The sequence below is a fragment of the Ooceraea biroi genome, chromosome 7 (genome assembly GCF_003672135.1).
Source record: "Ooceraea biroi isolate clonal line C1 chromosome 7, Obir_v5.4, whole genome shotgun sequence".
Lineage (NCBI taxonomy): Eukaryota > Metazoa > Arthropoda > Insecta > Hymenoptera > Formicidae > Ooceraea > Ooceraea biroi.
In genome coordinates, this window is record NC_039512.1 from 7,194,214 (window position 1) to 7,216,022 (window position 21,809).

Here is a 21,809-nt window from a genome sequence, read left to right on the forward strand (position 1 = left end):
GTTCATATGCTGAAAGGTGAAAGTCATCTGACCACTAGCATCATTGATGACGGTGACGCTGATGACGATGCTTTGGTGTTGCTTTTGTTGTTATTGTTGTGCAGTGGTGCCAGTAGCGGTGATGATGGTGGTTATGCCCGTGGTAATGATGGTGATAGTGATGGTAGGGAGGTCGACTCATTATTATGCTATCTGGGCGATCGTCATTCAATTATTACCCTCCGTGGTTCGTCTCACTCGACGTAATTACGCTCGATGCGCAAATAAAACGGCCGGTTATTGCGCCGCACGAAATTCAACGTATGCAAATCGCTTGCACACCGAGCGAGTCGGCAAAGCGGGGGTGGCAGAGAGATCAAACCTCGCTTGCTCGCAGTAACATATCATTGAAAAGTGCTGACAATAGTCCCCGTTGACTGTCGATCACCACCAGAATGCAAAATGATCGTTGATTCGCGGAAGGCTTCGTCGCCGATTGTACACACAGATTGATAGAAACGTGGAATATTTTGTAAAAAGTCATTGAAGGTAGCAATAACAGACAATGGGAAACTGAGACAATAGTATCAATAATTCAGACAAGTATTAAAAAAACATAAGAATTAATAAATTTGTAATTCGTGTCATCAATTATCACATTAAAAAAGAAAAATAGTTGAATAATATTCCTAGATCTTAAAAAACTGAAGATTTCACATACACTCGAGAACATGCAGAAAGTATGCTGATGGATAGAAATTTATGTGACAGAAATGTATAATAAAGCTCGTGAAACTGTGACGAAATGGGTGAAAATATTTAATTCCCTGATAAGAATAGCAATTTGGAAACAAATGGATCCATCTATCCCTAAATTAACATCGCAATGGAATCGCAACCAAAATGGATTATTCCAAAAAGCGTAGGAGAAATGGCGACGATCGTTAAGGATGATAAATAATGTATGAGGGATTAAATTGCAAATGACTCGCGGCGGGCGCGCATTCGGCGATTTCGTTACTTCTTACGGGGCGGATCAGTCGATTTTCGTTGGCGGTCGGTAAATCGCGCAAAATTTGGCAAGGAGAATCGCAGCGTCGTTCCGGGCGTACTCACATGAATGCGCGCGCAAAAAGTGGCTGCGTTAATGACGGCTACCCAGGCTTTACCGTCGGGTTCATCGATCATTCCTAATGACATATGCAGATCACCCGTTTTTTTGCGCGCGCGGAATATTTCTTTGTGTACGATGTGCGTACACAAAGAAATATTCTGCGCGTACACAATGATATGCAAAACGATTTCAGTTGAGCAGAAAAAGTGGATAGAACCTGGAGGTCTCCTGACTTACCGGTTAGAAGTAATAAATTTACTGTAATTGATTCTAAGCAGCATTATTAATCAAGCGTTAAATGGTGTTAGCGCGAGTTGTCCGGGTGTAAGCTTGGGTGTGTACCTTGAAATTGATCTACACCGAGGACGATATTAGGATGATCAATGCCGTTTAATCGATACATATCGATTCATGTAATTTCCGTTAACTATCGTACTAGATTTTGTACGTGCCCAAACGTGCGACACGCCAAATATATGATAAAATCTTTTAACTTGGGATCGGTTTCAATTCGCGTTTCAAGCTCACGCGTAATTCGTATTTTCCAACAATTCGCAGATGTTGGAATTACAATATTCACACGCCGATACCGCATTGGAAAACAGTTTGGGCGCTAGCGGCATCGATTGGTCAGTCAAAATATGTTTCCAGACGGCATGGTTCATTCATACGATACAATGGAATGCCGCACATATGCGACCGTATGCGACACGCACTGTTTTACGTTTCCGCGCGATTACAAGATTTTATACATTCGCGAGCCAGTAAACACCTGACTGAAAATATATACGAACCAGATAGCGCGAGTTTGTCTTACTCCATCATCCGATTCACATAAACACGTGATTCCCACGCATGGAAGGAAGTGGCATTTTCTTTCTCGTAACAACGACATGCTCCTGTAATCGCATGCAATTCATGTACTATCTCAAAATATTAAACTTTTAATTCGAGTCGAGTTTAAATTGTAATTGCGAATTTCCAATCTTGTCAAATTTTAATTGAAATTGGGAGTTTTTAGATGTGCGTTTTTATTAAAATGTTAATTATGGGAGAGTAGAAATTAAAGCAAAATAAACTGAGAGAAAGGCAAAATTAATGTATTCTTCGCGTGTAACAGTAATTCACCGTTATGTCTCTGAAGTTGCATAATCCGAGTTTTATTTTCGCTGGGATAATATACAAATTCAAGTTAACAGCTTCAATTTTATAAAAACGAACTTTTCAGTGCTTAATCGTCTCTGCTATTGTCTTCCTAAACATATGTCATACATAATTTTACCGAATTGAACTCACGAACGAAGTACGTACGATAACAGACGCGATATTAACGATTACGTTTGCGATTAAACGTGCCAGATAAACTTCAGTTTACGTTGTCACGAAAAGATGCAAAAGCAAGTCAAGTGAAATATATAGCAACAGTACAAGAAGAAATAGATAAAGTGCGTCTCGTGCAATTGCTTTCTAGGTATGTGCTTGCAAAATCGCAGTCATATCTCAATTTCATAACGTGTGAGTGTTTGGAATGCTTCTAATGTTTGATACATCGTTTATACGTTTGATAGCTCGAAACATGATAAATTTGTTAATAATTTCGCAATTGACATTAAAAATAAATTCTTTTTCACAGTGATGTATGTGTATAGCATTCATTAATTCTGATATTTTTTGGAAAAGAAGTTCCCGGAGGATAAAGTTAATTAAGCATTTTTCATAATTAAGCATTTTCATCACAATCTTTTTGATGTATTAGTATAGCGAACATGTACACTTTGATTTCCGAACACGTGTATCGTAATCGCATTACATGCCTGTGATCGCGTCAGTTTTTGGTGTTTCGGATTAATTGTACGTTAGTTCGCGATATCTTGCTTCGTTTCGAATGCTTGTTTACAAAGTGTTATTATATACGCGGAAATGCGAAACAACGCGGCCGTTATCAGTGAGATCGAGCTATTTTCGTAATTAAAGCTGCGAAAGTTATCGCGTACATTGTGCGACAAACACGATCAGGCAAATTTTGCTGATAACCACCGATCGATAAGCATCGCGCGATATCATGAAGTTCTCTTTTAATGAAGAGACTAAAATGATGTAATGTAAAATACAAACAAATAATGGGAAAAGAGAAAGAGAAACAGAAGCAGAGCACTTTTAGAAGATTCCTAAATACTTATTTGATCCATAACATATAATACGCTCTTCTTTTATAAATCTGTAAAATGTAGTTTTTTATCATATCACTGTATGTGTATATAATAATATTACATATCGTATCTTATATTATTTATCAAAGTTTGGTTGCTATTTATTTCGTAATATGCACGACAGATGTATTTTACCATGCCACATGTTACATTAATTACGAAATTTTGCTGATGAATTATTCGTACGAAATCACCATCGGATTGAATGTGTATGTACGTACGTATGTAGGTAAAAAGATCGTATGCATCAAAAAGAGCGGAAGTTGGATTGAAATTTACGTCTTCAATTGGTAACGTTTGATAATCGAGTGCGCGAAAGTGCGCGGCGAGAAGGCGACGCGACGAACGTCGCGCTTACATTACGGTAATCGATGTACGGTAAAAAGAAACGTTTACTACCGGCCGTAAAACTGAATGATTTACGATTAGAGATGTTTGTAAACGCAAAATAACATCACGATGGCTCTTCCGTGTGTGACGCAAGTTCCGTAAAGTGCGCGAGTTCCTTATCGGCCGGCACTTCGATCGCCCGGTGATCGTGATACACGCGCGTATTCTCACGTATTAGAAACAAGTCCCTTTTTTTCATGCCTAATTGATTTCTCAGGAATCGTCTCTTGATCATGATACTTGACGGACGCGTGTTGCACGCGTATATAGTATTTATGTCTGCAGTATTCACGCAAGACTCCAGCCTCTCATATATCACGTTAAATCTCGTTAAACGGCATTTCTTGACCAGGATTTTGTTTTTCATTACGAAGAATTTAAAAATCGGTTTGACATGAAGATACATATAGCACAGTAAACTGTACACGTACAGTAAATTAAAGACGTAAATTAAATTAAAGACATTTGAGGTAAATCTTTTTGAATTGTTTGAGGGTCGCGTAAGAAGAATAAAGTGAGATCTACCTGCGTAATAATTTCGTAATTCAATATTTTTGGCAAGCGCAACAAATATAGTATCATGCCGAGTATTCCTCCAGCAATCGGTCAGCATCGGCCAGCAGAAACGAGCCCCGCGAAACTATGCCGATGGAATAATAGTCTTCTCGGATCTTTCACTTGGTCGATCACCGGCCCCCTAGGTTCCTCGTTCGCCTCGTTATCGGCTGTATATCACTGGCCAAGCACAGGGAACGCATAACGCGTTTGCATCCAGCCGCGCATTAAGTGTCGCGATGCCAGTAAAAGCGTTGAAAAATTCGGAGTCTCGCGAGACGTTCCGGCCGCGCGAAGGCGCGGCGCGCGGATAAAAGGATCGTAAACCGGATGACGTTCTGTTGATCCGAAGATTCTGTTGCAGAGTATTTTTGTGAACGAACCGGTTAGCATCGGCAAATAATGACCATCTATTGGTCAACCCATGTGAACTTGGGCATCTCTTATCTTAAAAAGAACAAATAACAATTTTAAACATTCGTTTGTACTAGCTCTCGTAAATTTAAAAATTAAAGATTTAATTGCTTAAAAAAATTATGTAATCTCTGTGTTATTTCGTAATGTTTCATTTTGGATTATTCAATTTATATCGATTGCTTGTATTGTGATTACAGGAGAAGAGAGTGTGCAGTCAGACAAAGACGCAAAGAGAAAAAAGAAGAAAACAGAAAGCAGTCAAAGACCGAGACGGTAATGATAAGCAAGGATACGAGCGTGAAACAAGGTGCCTCTATCCAAAAGTACAAGGACAAAGGAATGAAGAAGAACCGCAAGGTTCATCAATCTGTTTGTCAAATCCGAATGCTGGAATGACGAGATTTGACTATAACGTGCGAAGACAGAAGATGCAAGCATTTCGATACGCACGAAAAAGTGACGTACATGCTAATGTACCCGAAGAAACGTTAACATTGACAGAGACGCTAATAAATTTATAATAAATAATAAATTTCTTTCGGTTAAAGAAAGCCATCAACAGATTTGATAGTTTTGATAGTCAACAGATAGTTGAGTCTCGAATAAAATTTCTTGTTTATTAAACTGACACATTCGTCAGATATTTCTTTAAAATTGTGTTTTCTCATCATCAATTGATCAGCCCTTCAATATCGATTAAATGAGAGAAAGGAGAAAAACAGATTTATTTTCTGTCCTATCGTAAAACTTCTGAGAATTAAAAAGTAATAGAATGAAAAACAACATAAAGAGATAAAAGAGAAAATAGAGAAAATAGAAACAATAAAAGAATATGCGTAAGTGAAAAGTGGAACTTGCATTAAATATATAAATTTAACGTCTCGCCATAATTTTATCACATTGATATCTGTGAAACAAATTGAAGACAGTACTCTTACAGCAATTTAACGTGTGAGTATTGCTGAAGAGGAAGTTCACAACGCGCTGGAAACTTCTAAGGTAGTGTATCAATTATTACTTATATGACTTTATTATTATGTAAAAAAAAGTAAAATACAAAGAAGAAACATTACAATTTAGTTTTTGCACCATTTTTATAAGATAATGTTTAAAGGAGCTCTTAGATTACTTGTCTCATATATACTACTGCAAATTTATAGATGCATTAATGTAAGAATATTATTATGCATTACCGATTATTTATTTCCTAAACCTCTATAACAATAAATGTAAACTACTTTTTATACACTCTATCTTAACTTATTACATGTTATTAAGTCATATACAATATCTTTAAATTAACGCTGTTTTTATTTACTGTGGACTTCACGCTACGATAAGCATAATAATATTGAATACATTGCCATTTTTATCGGAATTTACGTGGCTTTTATGATTTCGGCATAAATAGCATTTAGCAGGAAAGGTTAACGAGATGAACGTAAAAATATTTTATATTGAATGATTGTGCGTGCTAAGGTCGATTGCACAATTCCATTAGTGGCAAGTTTTACATTGGCAAGATAATGCTTAATTTGTTCATTACGAACGGCACATTAAAATTTAAATTTTAATCGTCTCCGATGAGTCCGATATTAAAAATGTAACGCATAATGCGTTCGTTACGAATTACATATTTCAATTTTCATGGACAATCGGCCAGTCGATAACCATTAAAAATGTAATCTTTAATTCTGGAATACTGAATAAAAGTATGATTAATTTGTATGTATAATTCATGCTTACAGGCAATAATATTACATATAACGCGTAAGTTATAATAAACCAATTTACTTAGCGTGTCGTTTTGAGTGATTTTCTTACATTAATGCTTGTGTATCTCTAAAAAAATTAACAAAAATGTATCAATTTCATACTTAAAAGTACATACACAAAACTCGAATTCAATAGAAATTATTAATATTGTAGACATGTGTGCAAGAAAAATGAAAAATTGAATATAATTAGAAGAAAAATCAAATCTGTTATGTGATAGTTTTCAGTAACAACTAGAGTAGATATTATACAATTAGTTATGCACTATATCTACAATATCGAAAAAATTTATATAAAAATTAAAGGATATCGCAATATGAATGCTTTTTTAACGCCTCATATCCAATGCAGTGTATCCACAAAGTTTTTTTAAATGATTTCGAATCAATACGGTTTTTAAATAAATTGTGCTCATTTTATTTAAGTCTAATTTTCTCGGCCTTCTTGTGTGTGTGTTCAGATACCATTTTATATGGAATTCTTCATGTAAGTTTATATCGGACATACTGTTTATCGATTATTAATTATTGAAATTGATGGAGTAAAGAGACATATTACAAATATGATCAGGACTATTCACGTTGTTATAGTATGCAGAACATGGCAAGAGCTTTGATATTGATTGGACGTTCTTCGTCCTATTAGAGTGTCCTATATGTCTCTCCATACTGTAACGTTTTGCTAATGGAGTTCACATTTGGATGCATCGTTAAAATTTTAGCACACACAGAGTGCATAGCCTATAGTCCATTCGCGTTGGCTCATAATCTCAGAAGAACTTTGTTGACGTGCTGCAATTATATTACTATGCAATCATCTTGTTGATTTTTATCCAAATCGATGTTTTTTGATGCGCTTTCAGGTACCATTTCTATCATGACAGATTATGAAATCCAAGGCAGTGTGCTTGAAGTTTCCTCTGTACTTGCTTTTATTCGGATAAACATTACTTCTTGGCTTTCACAACGGCAGTGAGCGCCGCGTAAAAATCTAGAACGTCTGTTTTTGAAGTTTAAAGTGCTTAGTAACATCACTTCTTATAATTTAATCTCGAAGTGAGTCTGGATCATCACGCGAAGGTTAAGATCGACCGAAGTCTTCAGAAGATAGAAAGACGAAACGTACGAAGACGTGCCCTCGTGGGAGATTTCAGGGCGCTTGACTGAGCACGATAGCACCACGAGCTGTTAGTACCAAGGGGACGGAAGCCATGGCGGCCTCTTCGTCCTCACAGAGTGGTGAGCAGCAGTATTCACTCAGGTGGAATGACTTCCACTCGAGCATTTTGAACTCATTCCGACATCTGAGAGATGAAGAGGACTTTGTTGATGTCACTCTTGCTTGCGATAACAATCGCAGCTTCACCGCTCACAAAGTGGTACTTTCAGCGTGCAGTCCATATTTCAGGAAGTTGCTCAAGGTTAGTATATCTTTTTTCTTCGAATTTTAGAAGTAAAATTTATAGGTGGATGGACTTCGTGTGATCGACACGTTCGCTACCATACATGGTGCTATTGGAAAACCATCATAGACTATTTCATATTATTTTATTTATCATTATCATATCGTTATCATTATAACGAAGATAAATATATATACAAATAAATCATAACATTTGAGAATTATCGGAATGTAAATTTGATTTTGTCAAAACTGTGATATTCTAATTACTAATTAATTTTCGCATAAATGTGCGAAACCTGTTGGATAATTTCGCAACGATGCATTATTAAATCATAGAGCTGAGGAATGTAATTTAGCGGTCACTGCATGTGCGAGCGACGTGTAACTCGATCGTAAAGTAGGAAAGTCGACTCAAGGTCGCATGTGACACAATGTGTGTAGGAACGTTAACACTGCGATGGCAAAACGAAATTATAGCTGATAATCGCGAACCGCACTACTTATGCTCTTTGCTTACGGAAACTGATATCTTCCTTCTCCAGGAATATCTACGTTATGATTTATTCGAAAAAGAATTTGATAGTTGCTTCAACAAACGAACGTATGTTTCGACATAAAATTTATGAAGAAACGTTTATTTTTATCAATATCTATTAATATGCTCATTTTTTTATTTTACACTATTTTTAAAATCATTTTCTGCTGCAATTTTTTCCAATAATCTCTCCCCCTCTCTCTCTCTTTTACGATAGAACACAAGTGTCAAGTTTAAATTCGGTACGGTATTTATTGATGACTATGAATGCGTCATGCAGATTCAAATTTAGAGCTGTATGTCATTAATTTTAGCCGTTCCAGTAATAATTTCTACCTCGAGATCATCGCTAATCTTAGATCTTAGATCGTTGTTAATGGGGTTGTTAGTGACGTTGGGGTGTATATTTTATGTTGTGTTTAAACTTTGCAACAAAGTCTCTCATTTCGAATAATGCTGAAAAATTTGCAAACATTATTGCGATATGAACTTATCTTTAAAATCCTCTTCCCTTTTTTCAGATTTTTTATGCAAGCAATGCAAAAATCTTATTCTCGCGCGCGTGCAATTGCACGAATTATATATCTTTTAGTAATTATACTTTTAAACTCTAGTAATTATACATTTTAATAGACTTAAATATGCAGCGATTAGAGAAAGAAAGATCGAGAACGGGAAAAAGAGGAAAAGAGAAAACCTGGTTCTGATTTTATAAATTTCGCATATTAAAAATCATCGCGAAATCATGGAGAATGGCAATCTTTTACTTTTCTCTAATGCTACTCCATTTTAAGAACTGAATTTTTAAATCTGTAACATGTGAAGATCATTAAAAATGTATAAAGAACCGCAGCGCGCGAATTATTTGTGAAAGAAACGATAATTAACATTTATACAATACTATTTATTAGATTTTCCTTGACACATTGTGGCATCAAAAGCGCAAAAATGGAAATAACATTATGGGGATGTATAACATAATTATGGCAATTAAACATAATTGTGGAGATAAAACGTTATATGATATATAATTGCATGCATATAATTGAATATATAATCTGTTTCTATGCCAAAGGATTTCATATTACAATCACACAAAAACAATATTTCCTTAAAAATTTCTCTCTATCTCTCTCGCTTCACATTTACCTAAATTTCTCATGATGGATTTGATGCATCGATTCGACATGTCACTGAAGCGATTTATTCCATGGGCTTGTCAACGGAAAAAACGAATGGCAATTTGACAGTATCTTTGCGAATGCTTCTCATTCGCAAAGGGTTTGAAGATTTGTATAACAATGTGCAAAATAACGTTCAAATCATCGCTAATAAATATCCATGTAAAATATCATTGATCGCTTTTAAACGTACTTGTACGATTTCGTCAAACACATTTATTATGTTAATGCAGGTCAGGAATTATATTTCACAACATTCTAAATAATGCGTGTTATTATCACAAATACGCATCGTAAGAAGTTTGAAAAAAATAAAGTTAATTAAGAAACGGCGAGCTGTTATTTCGTAACCGCAAGCCAATTCACAACTGCATTAAACGGAAGTTCGATACCGATGCGATTACATATGTATATGTATACGCGTGCTACTTTGATATGTACAGAAAGCATTGTAAATTATAGGCTCGTCGATTATTATCGTACTGAGAAATTTTCACATCGGATAATCCGAAATTTTAAATTACATTAAAACTGCTTTGTAAAAACTTCTCTTAAAGAACCCAAATTGGTATTTTTATAAACTTCATAAATTTTTCAATAATAGCAATTTTAATTGCGCGCACACCGGTTTTGAAACTACATCTGCGAGGAAACAGAGTGCAATAGAACGCGGAGTGGCTCTTTTAAAATCACGGCGTCCAGCATGCTCGTCTCGTCATCCTCGACGATTATTCTGCGTACGAACGCGTTGCTCGTCGGCCGAACAGCAACTCGGGCTCGGATGAAGCGACAGACTTTCTAATTGACGCGTACCACTAATTGATTTTAAGTGTAGTCGAGCAGTACTCAAGGCGAGTTAATAAAGCGTACACGCGGATCGAGGCGTCGCACTTACGTCATGTCGGCTACGTGGACAGACGACGAGAATTTTATGTGTATCGTATAAATCCCCGGGCTTCATACACAATTACATTCAGACCAACTGGCCACGTTGTAACGACGGTTGTAATGGGGAAAGGCGGACCGCTGGCGGTAACGGCCTTCTTACAACGGCAACAAGAGTTACCATTATGCTAGCATTAAAAGCGAACGTTTCACCGTATTACCTGCTTTTTGTTTGCCCACCAGCGTGACGTAGGATTCCGTATTGGCTTCGACGATCGCCTACTTATTGTTAGCATGTAAAGTATTGCGCGCGTAGTAACCGCTTGTAGCCAATACGGCTTCGTTCACGGGCATGATCGACGCTGACCGTTGTAAAGAGGCACTCTGACACGTGTTCGTGAAAAATATGGGAGCATCGTGACTAATGGTAAAGCTTAGAAAAGAAAAATACAAAAGAGAGATATATTATGAGAAAGAGCCGCCATACTAAATCTCTGGTGGTGGAAATCGCAATAACGAACTCTCTTCTCTCTCTTTTTCTGTTCCGTCGTAACAACAGGGCGGATAAGCGTTATCCCGGGGCTATTTTTCCGGGGATATTTACCGCTACGTTGGACACACTTTATTATATCATTTTCATTTTATTTCCCGTATTAATTATCGCGCAGCGTTAATCGGTCCGCCATTTACTCGGTAAATAACACGGTCCGATAAGCGCCCACGCTCGCTCACTCGCTCGCTCGTTTGTTCAATCGCTCGCTTGCGACCGGGTGCTTTCGAAAATATTTTTCGATTTGATTTGGCACGACGCGCCCCGATGTGTAACGGTAATGAAATCGCGAAACTGTGATAGAGGCGCACCTGAACGACGGGTGATTTATGCGTCGGTGCATCGTGCGCGTCGATTTACGAGGGGCCCGTTCATTTGACTATCAGCCAGAAGTCGATGACGAATCGTCCGGTTATCGAACCGAGCCCGCAACGATATTTGCCAAAATACGAATGGCAGTCGTTCTGCGTATACGCGAGTTTCCACGATAACAAATGTCCTCCGCGATATAGGTCCTTTTGCGCGTAAACGACATCTTGCAAATCGCAACCAGCGAAATTGATCACGTTCGATGGACGAGCGCGATGGGCGCCGATTTATTTCCGCGAGATAAATTTGTCAATGAGGATAAATCGAAGCATCGCGGTATCGCGTACCTGACGTGATAGCGTATTTCGCGGTTCAAATGTCGCCTAAGTGTCGTTGAACTTTATAAAGGAAAGTATTCTGCATCTGACAAGTGTACGCTGAGTCGGTTTGATTTCTTAGACAGCGGAGATCGGCGGGTGACACTAATTGCGCGGACTCTAATCTGTTAATTAAATCGAGACTACGTCGGGGTCCAGCGAACCGAGAGAGCAAAGTAACGGAGAGCAAATCAGTTGATTAAAGCACGGACTAGATCAACTGACATTTACGGTGCTGCAAAGTCGGGCGAGTCGTGTTAATTTCTACGCGCCGGCACAAAGTATTTCATTTCCTTCGAACGGTCATCGTCGCCCGTGGATATTAATGGAACGTTAACGGAGTTATCTAACGCTGTTGACGGCCTCTGAAAGGCGTGTTCCGCTTTGTTAGACGTTGATCGTCGGATTAATATTGGAGCGTCATGAGAACAGGCTTAATGAGTTTTCACAGCTTCTTGGAGTGTCGCATATCCGCTTTCAAGTAAGCTCCTCTCATTTACTAATTTTTTTACTCAATGCGGTATTGATTTTACGTTAAGAGAAAATGTGCGAATAATTTCTTAGTAAGAAGCGATTTATGGTAATTTTGAGTTTTTGCAAATTAAATATAAGATTTTTACATACTTAAGTTTATATACAATTGTTGTGTCAAGTTAACAATATCTCCAAAGTGGCATCGTGATTCACTAAGATATGTCTGTCAGATTTGATACGAGTTTCTACTTTTCCGCGTTGCGCCGTGAATGATTTCTCCAGTGCATCGCGTGTCCATTGATACCGGAAAGAAAGTCGCCGGAGATTCGTTCTCTTTACTCTCTGCGAACCCTACTCGGTGACAGCTGGTTGGTAAACGTTAATTACAACGTTCGTTCATTTTATTTAAGTGCAATTCGATCATCCTCAACCGCGTTCTCTTCCTGTTTGAATTGGAAAAAGGCACATGGGGCTCGTTATCGTACCCCCGGAATCTCGCGCGGCGGATACACGCGTGTATACACGCATGGCTATATTAATCGTGGCTCGTCGCGTGCACGCATCGCCGACGACGTCCCACGCGACGCGCGCGCGTGAAAATAATAAGAGCGTCGTAGACGCGGAGATAAAGGCGCGGACAAAAGCCCGTTATCTCGTCCCGGCAGTTTTTTCAGCCGTAATTAACGAAAGTACGAACGTTAAAGTTGCGCGACGCCAAGGGAAGAAGAAAATATAATAGCGGGGGAGACGAAGGAGGACAATAAAGATGGATAATGATCTTTAACTCTTCACATAATACAGTTATCCGAAAATATCGAAAAATGAATAAAAAGTAATTATCATTTTTAAGAAATAATTATATTATTCCAAACACATCATCTAAAATAAATTATTTAACGTCTTTGCATAAAAGTCACGTGCGTCTTGGTGCGTCACATAGTTATTTCGTTGATATCGAAAGAGTTCGCATATCTCGGTACGAACTCTCGTGCAGGAGAGGTTGTGAGTGTGCTAGAAATAAGTCGCGAGAAATATAAATGAAGGGAGACCAAAGCGGAACGCGAGTGCGGCAAAGGATATACAAAGAGAAGAGTGCGCGCGCCGCGGGAAACGCTAGAAACAACGCGTGCCGAGTGCAGGGCAGAGAAAATCACGCTTGCACAATCCCATCATGCGGCGGCGCAAGGTGCTCTATATTCTATATTTAAAGGTGTTCGTAGGGCAGCTGAGATACTCCACATGCGTGTGCGTGCTCTTGCGGCTACCTATTTCGTCTCTCTGCGTCTCTCTTCTTCTCTCTCGTGACCGGTCGCATTTAAATTTACCATCGATGCGCACCGTCGAGGCACTCTTATGAGCTCTGCACGCGCGTGTCGTGCGCGCGCGCGCTGGAAATATACGAGACGTGCGCGAGTGCTCGTTTGTTTCCGGCTGCGCGTGATGCGAGGTGCGACTGTGTATACGAGACTCTTAACGCCTAGCATCTATTTCTACTCGAGCAGCTCCACGCGCCCAATCGGCATTAACATCACTGAAATTTCGATCGTTAAATTAGCGATATCGATCCACGGAAGTTAAATAACAAGCCTTTGTCAGGGATTTCCGAAACAGAATTCGAATTTTTAATTAAATTTTAATTAAAAAATTTGAAGTTCAAAACGTTCGTTTTTCAATATCAAATATTTTTCCAGTTATTTCTGTCATTTATTTGAAGTAATTTTAATATAGAAAGTGGAAATTGAAAAAATTGAACTCGCATATTTATCAGCTAGAGCAAGTATCAAGATCAGAACTGCGACACAGAAGGTGATAAAAGTTTCGCGTTTCGTCTCGCCAGAGTTCGCATCATGCTTCCCCAAATAACGTTTTTGATCTGTATCCGACTTTAATTACCCGCTTCAGCATGTTGTTCCTTGCGACGCAAAGATCTAGCGCGCACGCGTTTTGAGCTGAGAGAGTGATCACCGTTACACGTGCGTGCGAGGGCGCTTAATGCAGACTTAAACGACTGCGTCATCCCACACGTTACTCATCGATGATAGTCCCTCTCTCGTTTCTTACTGTCTTTCGCGTCTTGCTCTCTCGCTCCCTCGTGCTTCGCTAAGTACAGCGCTTATAAACACTGTAATTCATCGCTAATGGAGGAGAAAACCTGCCGCGAGTGCGGTACCAACGATACTACGGAAATTGATCATAATGAGAAGTAAACCGCTGTTTCTTTCTCAGCCGTTCCGTCACGACGCAGATGGCGATCGTTGGGATAACTGCAGTTGAAAAGGGAACGAGACTCGCAGATAACACAAATGAACCAGCCATTTTTTTCCTCCTCATTAGATATGAATAAATGCAAACGCAATTTCATAAACGAGCCTGCTTATACGTGACTGTAAATTCACGTCCAAATGTTCTCCACACATCGATCGTGAGCAAGACCGCAGTTGCGCGATTGCCGCTGATCGAGAGTACGCACACGTGGGTGTGCTGAGCATGACGCATGTAATCGTAAACGGCTTGACGTGTTGGGAGGCGGAAGAATGGGGCTTTGATTGGGCAGCACTCGACGTTAGCGAGCGACTGATTCCAAGAATAATACGCGACGAAACGAGACTATTTCGAACGCACTGGATAAATGTTTCAAGACTCGTTGTCGGGCGTAGGTATCGGCACGCTGGAGCTATATTTGACCGGGGCAATAATGGTTACGAGTAGCCCTCTGCCTCCCCCATACCCCGTGGGGATTCACGGTACGATGCCTTGGGACGACAGATATATGTATCTCTTTCATACGGAATTCAATGATTCGTAGAGCCATTTTTACGAGTTAATAAATTATCGGATGAAATAGCGACTCGAAGACGCAGAAAAAGATTCGGAACGAAATTTTCATGGTGAACGTGTGTAAATATAGCTAATAAGCTTCATCCTCCCTGTGCTTTCTCGCTCCTAGATAGATGAAAGCATTATTTGTTCAAATATTTGCAATCATTTTGCAATCGCTCGCCCGAGGTCTCGTTTTAATGAATCCGTCACCGTTGGATTTAAAATAGAATAGATTTACACGTGTTTCCAAAAGCATCATGTTTACCCTGCGGTTTTGTTTCTGACGATGGAGTCACAGTGAAATACCTCTATTTGTTTCAAAATTAACTTACTGACTGCATGTTAATTAAGGATACACATACAATTAATTACTAAAAATTCATGTAACTAATCAGGCATGCGCTAATTATCGCGCAGAGAAACTGGACGGTAACGTGCACGCACGGTGCACAACATTAACGGTTGTTACATTCTATCAAATTATTGCATGCACGTAACGAGGACGACTTTATGAATTAATCGCATCCATCGCAAATTGCACGACAATTCGCCGCCCACGTTTTATTCCAAGCCAATTTCCGGGGCGCCTTAAATGCTGAACGCCATACGGAAATATCACGTATATAACACCCGCCGCCGCCGTCGTAAATTAATTGCTCCATTATTTTCCGAGCCATAAAAAAACCATAATTAAATCGCTGCTGAAACATCGCACGAACAGTAATACATGCGTTCATTTTGTCGATATACATCATACACGCGGGCATTTCGCGAAATGCAAGAGATGACGCTTGTTTTAGCTTCATGAAAATTAGACTGGAAAATATTCGATAAAGTATAATTTGTTTTATATATATATTTATAATATACTTTATATAATACTTTTTTAAGAGTGAATATTCGATACACTCATCACGCGCACGTCGAGTGAAATATTCTGTATCTTTATTCTCACGCAAGAGAAGCAAGTACCCATTTCTTACTCGCGCGATCAATTATCCCGCAGGCGACGGGTTTCGGGCTGCCGATCGAGGACGGCCCCGAATTTAGGCGGACGTAGTACATCTGTCGACCATAACGCCGTCCGTCCACCGGATCGTCGCCATAAGTACCCGAGCGTGTACACGAGCAAGCACCATGGGCGAGACGTACGCGCGGTGGATCTTAAAATAAGATCGGCCACCGCGCCGCGCGCCGTAATAAATTTCTCCGCGTGCCCTCCACCCCTTCGCTCCTCCGCGAAGTGAGGGAAGAAAAAAAGAAACGTACAAAGCGAGTCGCGTTGGGATCCAAAGAACGGGGAATGACGACGAAGCCAACCCCTCCCCCTCCCCCCCCCGTCGGGCGTGTACGCGCGCTCATCACGCGTTGCTATATATGTTACGATGTAATTCAAGAATTTGACCGCTCGTCCGCGATGACACTCAGGCGGAATTAAAGGCGCGAGCTGGCAACAGTCGACCGCTTAAAAGCACCATGATCAACAGCGATACAGAATGTCTTGAGAAAGAAGTCTGGCAAGATCTCTTACATCACACATCTGATATTTGATATTTAAGCATTTTAACGATACTCGAGAGCAGTGACTTTTGATTTTATAGAAAATTATGCTCATATTTCGAGAAACAATATATTATATTTGTTTTATTCAAATTTATTTTTTATGTGTTACGATTATCGGACGCGTTTAATTTCCTTACTTTTCATGAATATGTTTAACAAATATGTAATATGCAATATGTAATGTTTGTTTTTATAAGAAAATTTCAGTCGATTAATTCACCAAAGCACGCATTTCTTCCTTTTGCGTCTAAAAGCGATTGTTATTCTAAATTATTATTTGAATTTTCTGTACGTGAATCACTTCACAACAATGTCTATTCGGTGTTCGCTTCTTCCACAATCCGTGCGCAATTTTTCCCGAAGATATTTGCAGTATCATTCTATAAGAATGTGCTTTCAGTTTCTCTTGTTTTGTGTGAGTCTTGCGCGACACATACATACATGTTTCATTTCAGGGATTTTATCTGAATCATACGACGCGACCTATTCGCGACTTTCGTCAATTTCCTTACGCGACCTTTCTTGGAACTCTTGCTGATCGCAACTAGTTGGGTTACTTATCAATTAACGAGCTTCTTGAATCTGAATCATGTACGTTGAATCATGTACGACGCGGTTGAAGCTCGCAGAAGAATCTTCGAACACTATACGCAATTCTCTTATTACAGACACTTGTATTAAATAAAGTTCCGTTACTTCTATTAATGATGCAAATAATATTCGGACTCAGACACAGACTCTCATGTTCCGTTATCATCAAAGTATCATAAACGTGTATCCCACGTTCTTACTTGATTTAAATCGCTTTTAAGATCACGCTTGAAATTTCCGACAAGATCGCTAATTTGAATAACCTTTTATTCCACTTATGGCAGTCGTCGCGAGTCAAGTTCAAAGTTGAAGCAAATACATCCGTTCCAGAAAACAAGTTTTCACTTAAAATGTATAAAACGAGCATCGTAATGTAATAACAACAAGATTAGTGTTTAGTTAATATCGTGTATCAGTATTTTGCAACGTTCCTAAATTCATTCACATCCGCGCGTTATCTTATCTCAACCTCTCGACGAATACTTCCTGTTTGAATCTTTTTCCGTAAATATGTCGTCCCTCCATATTCATCATTACGAGCCGCTCGCGTTTCGCCGACGCAGCTATGTGCATCGGCGTTGCAGTCATCGCGCATATTCCGGCATTATCCGGTTCGTTGCGTCGCGTGCAAATAATAAATCGCTTCGCAGCGTCGTTTAATTGCTCATTACTATTAATTTATTAATTACCTGTCGCTACCGACGTTTTGCCAGGCATCCAACTTTTAATTCTATTTCTTGACCACCGTATATAAATACCCAATTTCTTGTCCACCGTATAAATACTCGATTTCTTTGTCATTTTTCAGTTGTCATCGACGATCATTGCGTGTACATAGACCCTATTCCCCGTATCGTATACGCACGCACACGCTCGCGTACGCACATTCTCCGGACACCGTGTAACGATCCGTTAATAACGTTACCGTTAACCGCGCATTAGTGGTCACCATGGCTATTTGCATATCGGATCGGTAATTTCCAACAGGCGGGAGCGCGGATACGCGGTGTAGGTATGCGTGAGTTCGTGTGCTTGCACACGCGGGCTGGGAACACGTGCGCGCGCGGATTCCGCTATCCGCGAGACACCGCAACACCTCACCGGTCACCACACCATGAACCGGCTATTACGGTGATTTATCCGTCGTCGAATCGAAGGCGTCGCTGCCGAAACGAATATCACGCTGACTGCCGCTGTCGCCGTTGTGAATTTAAAATGCGCAAAGATCGGCTCGACCTGATAAACCGACCTAACAGTACGCGTCGAGCTAACTATCAATTATCTCGACCTCGAATAGGCACAACTTCGGAGGAGCCGGGTACTCCCGCAGAGTGTAATATGGTCTCGAACCAGGGTTAGTGCCTGGTGTTAGTGCTGCGGTGCATTAAGGATTTGGCACGGTAATATGCGCCGCGGAGATTAATGAGATGGAGTAATAACGTGGCTGGACAGATTGTTTATCGTTGTGTAAAAGCATGGCTGAACAGTTTTAATGAACAATGACGTTGCGTAAGAGTCTCGATGGTGTCCCAAAGTGAAATATAAGAATTTATGAGAAATTGAACGTGAAGATTAATTTAGATTAATTATATTCCGTCATTTTATATATAATGGCAATTTATATAATTGCATTTAATGGTCTAATTAATAATTTAGCATACATATGTTTAATATATACAATTATACGCATGTATCCAACGTTGCAATTATATACATGTATGCAAATGTATGTGCAACGACAATGCCGCGGCAATTATTATTAACAATAGCATTTTGCTAATATTGATGCCACTACATTCAGCGATGTGTAAAAAATGCTAATATGATGCGCTTGTTACGATTAGACGATTTGAAAAAGGGATTCATCGGTAACACGCACACCTGGAAAAGGAGACCATGTGTTATTAATATAGATATCTCAATTATCGAAGCAGAATTGGCTGTCATATTTATACAAGGGATTCTGGGCAAGAACGCAGAATCTAACAATAAAATTTATTTCTCGCAGTATCTTAGCATTCTTTCGCGCTGCATTTTGCATCGCCGTCCCCCGTCTTTTAAAATATCTCGCCGGCACTGAGTGCGGTATATCTAAATATATCATGTGACTCGTGTATCGTATCAATTCTAAATAGCAGCGCGAATTGCGGCAAGGTCGATAAAAGAACTGCCGAACGAGTCTTCCGTTCAAAAAGACGGTGATTGCGTTTGTGCACGATCGATTATTATTGCAACAGTTTGCGGATCGGAAATATCAAGGCTGCTATCTTTGAATTCACTATTTAATCTGATCCCAACTGGATCTGTCGGTTGAACCAATGGTAATACGTGTCGGGAATCACACTCGCGTACAAGCTCGAAACGCACACGACACGAATATTGAGTTTAGTGATTACTTCGATATTCGCGTCGGGGATTGTCATGTAAAATTCAGTGGAGTATTTTGTCTTGTCAGAACCAGTTGTACTTGTGCAATGGCATTTCCTCCGCTGCAGACTTGAATAAGCTTAATGAGCTCGTACAAGTGTATCCGTATTACCGACTCAAGAAAATGGGTCTTCTCTTTCTGTAAAACTGCAGACGAGTAATCCTAAATCAATATCCTGATTTCTTTGGAAAAAAATATTTCTCGTATTACAGCAATTTCCTCTTCCAATTGTTCGATTTCTCTTCTCAGCAGACTGTCCGCTTGCACGACTGTACGAACGTAACGTGTTTATTCGTAGGAAGAATATATCCATTAATTCGCGGCGCGCCGCTCGCCGGCATTCTCGTTTTTCGTTAGTGCGCCGCGGATGTACTCGCATTACGCTTAATGTCACGCGCCTAAGCGGCGCACATGCGGCCAGCAAATTATCGCCGGTATATAATTGTGCTGCGTGTGCTCGTACACGCTCCGTCTTTCTGTTGGAGCGCGACGCAGGCGAAATCAACGTCGTACACAGAGGCGTTATATGCGACGCGCCAGCGCGTATCTACGAAATTGTGGTTCATTTATATTGCCGTGGTGCGCAGTCCGCTGCGTTCTGTTAATAGAAACATGAACAAGTATCTCTTGCATTATGCTGAAATGGTCAAATGACGCGTCCGTGTGAAACAAACAGCTTCTCAGTTTCAAAATGATAATGAAATCTACACGTTCATGGTCCATACCAACCACATGCTTGTTGGTTTTTCTTTTTGCATCGTGAATCGTTGTATGCAAATTAGTTTCTTAATGTCAGATATCCGCGGACAAAGCTTCAGATCTTTAACGATTCGTTCGTTCATTCCTAATTCTTCTTCTTCTTCTTCTTCCTCATCTTCTTCTCTTCGCGAAGAATTATATTTTGTGCATGCGCATAATTAAGCGAGATTACGCACGAAACGTCGCTGCGCAGTAATCTTTTTTTTTTTCACGCGCAGCAAAGACGAACACGCCTCGCCTTTCAGTGTCTTGTTCGCTTTCCGTACTCGTACGGAGCGAAGCGAAATGTCGGCGTGTGTACCGAGACGCATTATGCCGCGTGTATTTTTATCAACGGAAGTGCGTCGTTGTACGTGCGTGCATTCCTGTTTGCGGCTGCCTGGAAAAGGCGACGCTGGAGAGGAGACGCGCGCGATGCACATTTATTGCCTTCTCCCCTGTTGCGCCGGCGACATCGGTGTTGCGATCCAGAATCCACGATAAATCAATAACGAATAGATCGATAGCATCGCGACTGTCATGATTACGTTATCTCGCAAATGAAATATTTCGCAATAGCGGCGTTGTAGGGGAACGATGCGTCTGTCGGTATGTACGAACGCAACGATTCATTAATACCCCAATGATTGACGTAATTGTACAACGGTTACCATTGCCTATGATTTAAAAGGTTGAAAACGTCGGAAGATATCTTGTATGCTTTTACAAAATACCAAATTGACTCGTAATAATTTCAAAGCTCAGTCGAAGTTAAAAAGAAGATATATATCCGACTGTGATACATCGTAATCTTCAATTTCGTAATGCTCTATTAGTTAAATATCACAACAAAATTACCTTTTTATAAAAAGGTACAAAAAAACGCGTAAACTTGGCGCGAGACACTACCGTGTCTCTTAATTTGCCGCATAATTTTGAAATATAAACGCACATTATGTCGTTTTGCGCAATTGTGTGTTCACCTTGACACATACATGTAAAATAACAGATAACAGATTCTTCTAATTCAGTCAACAAAATTTCTCGATGACTTATCAATCACGATAATTTAATGATCTAATGATTAATCCCGTTACCTTGTATCTTGTAAACCTAATTTATCGCCGTCGTTACCGAGCTGATGTCAACGTCGCTGCTAAGAAAAAAAGAAAAAAAAAAGCAGGAAGTCGGTAACTATGTGCGAGGTTTGATCGATACCCACGCTACCATTATCTCGCGAATTGGACGGATAATGCGAGGAAAGTTTAATACGTGCGTCAGTGAAACATCAGACATTGAGATAAGCAGATAAGGGAAGCACACACGCGTGGAACGCATGTGTGCGCACTCACATACGTAGATTCCTGGAGCAGTGGTCTCGAAGTAATGGTTTCGAATCAACGATAATTCGCAGCATCAAAAACAAACCGATTACCACCAAGCCCCTGATTATTTAAAATGTGCGCTATTATTTAAAATGTATGCAAAAACACTCGAATATTTTAATATTTAA

The 21,809-nt window shown here is 39.7% G+C and overlaps 1 protein-coding gene across 13 annotated transcripts in view; it reads left to right on the forward strand.

Moving 5' to 3' along the window:
• Positions 1-21,809, forward strand: part of LOC105282115 (protein abrupt) — a 90,637-nt gene that overhangs the window by 15,427 nt on the left and 53,401 nt on the right. For 10 of the 13 annotated variants that reach the window (XM_011343848.3, XM_020032521.2, XM_011343852.3 and 7 more), the window contains exons 2-3: positions 4,863-5,664; positions 7,304-7,861. In XM_011343848.3, the coding sequence (XP_011342150.1) occupies positions 7,652-7,861 (210 nt within the window). In that variant the 5' untranslated portion in view covers positions 4,863-5,664; positions 7,304-7,651. The other 3 variants (XM_011343849.3, XM_011343851.3, XM_026971394.1) reach the window with 3 other exon arrangements.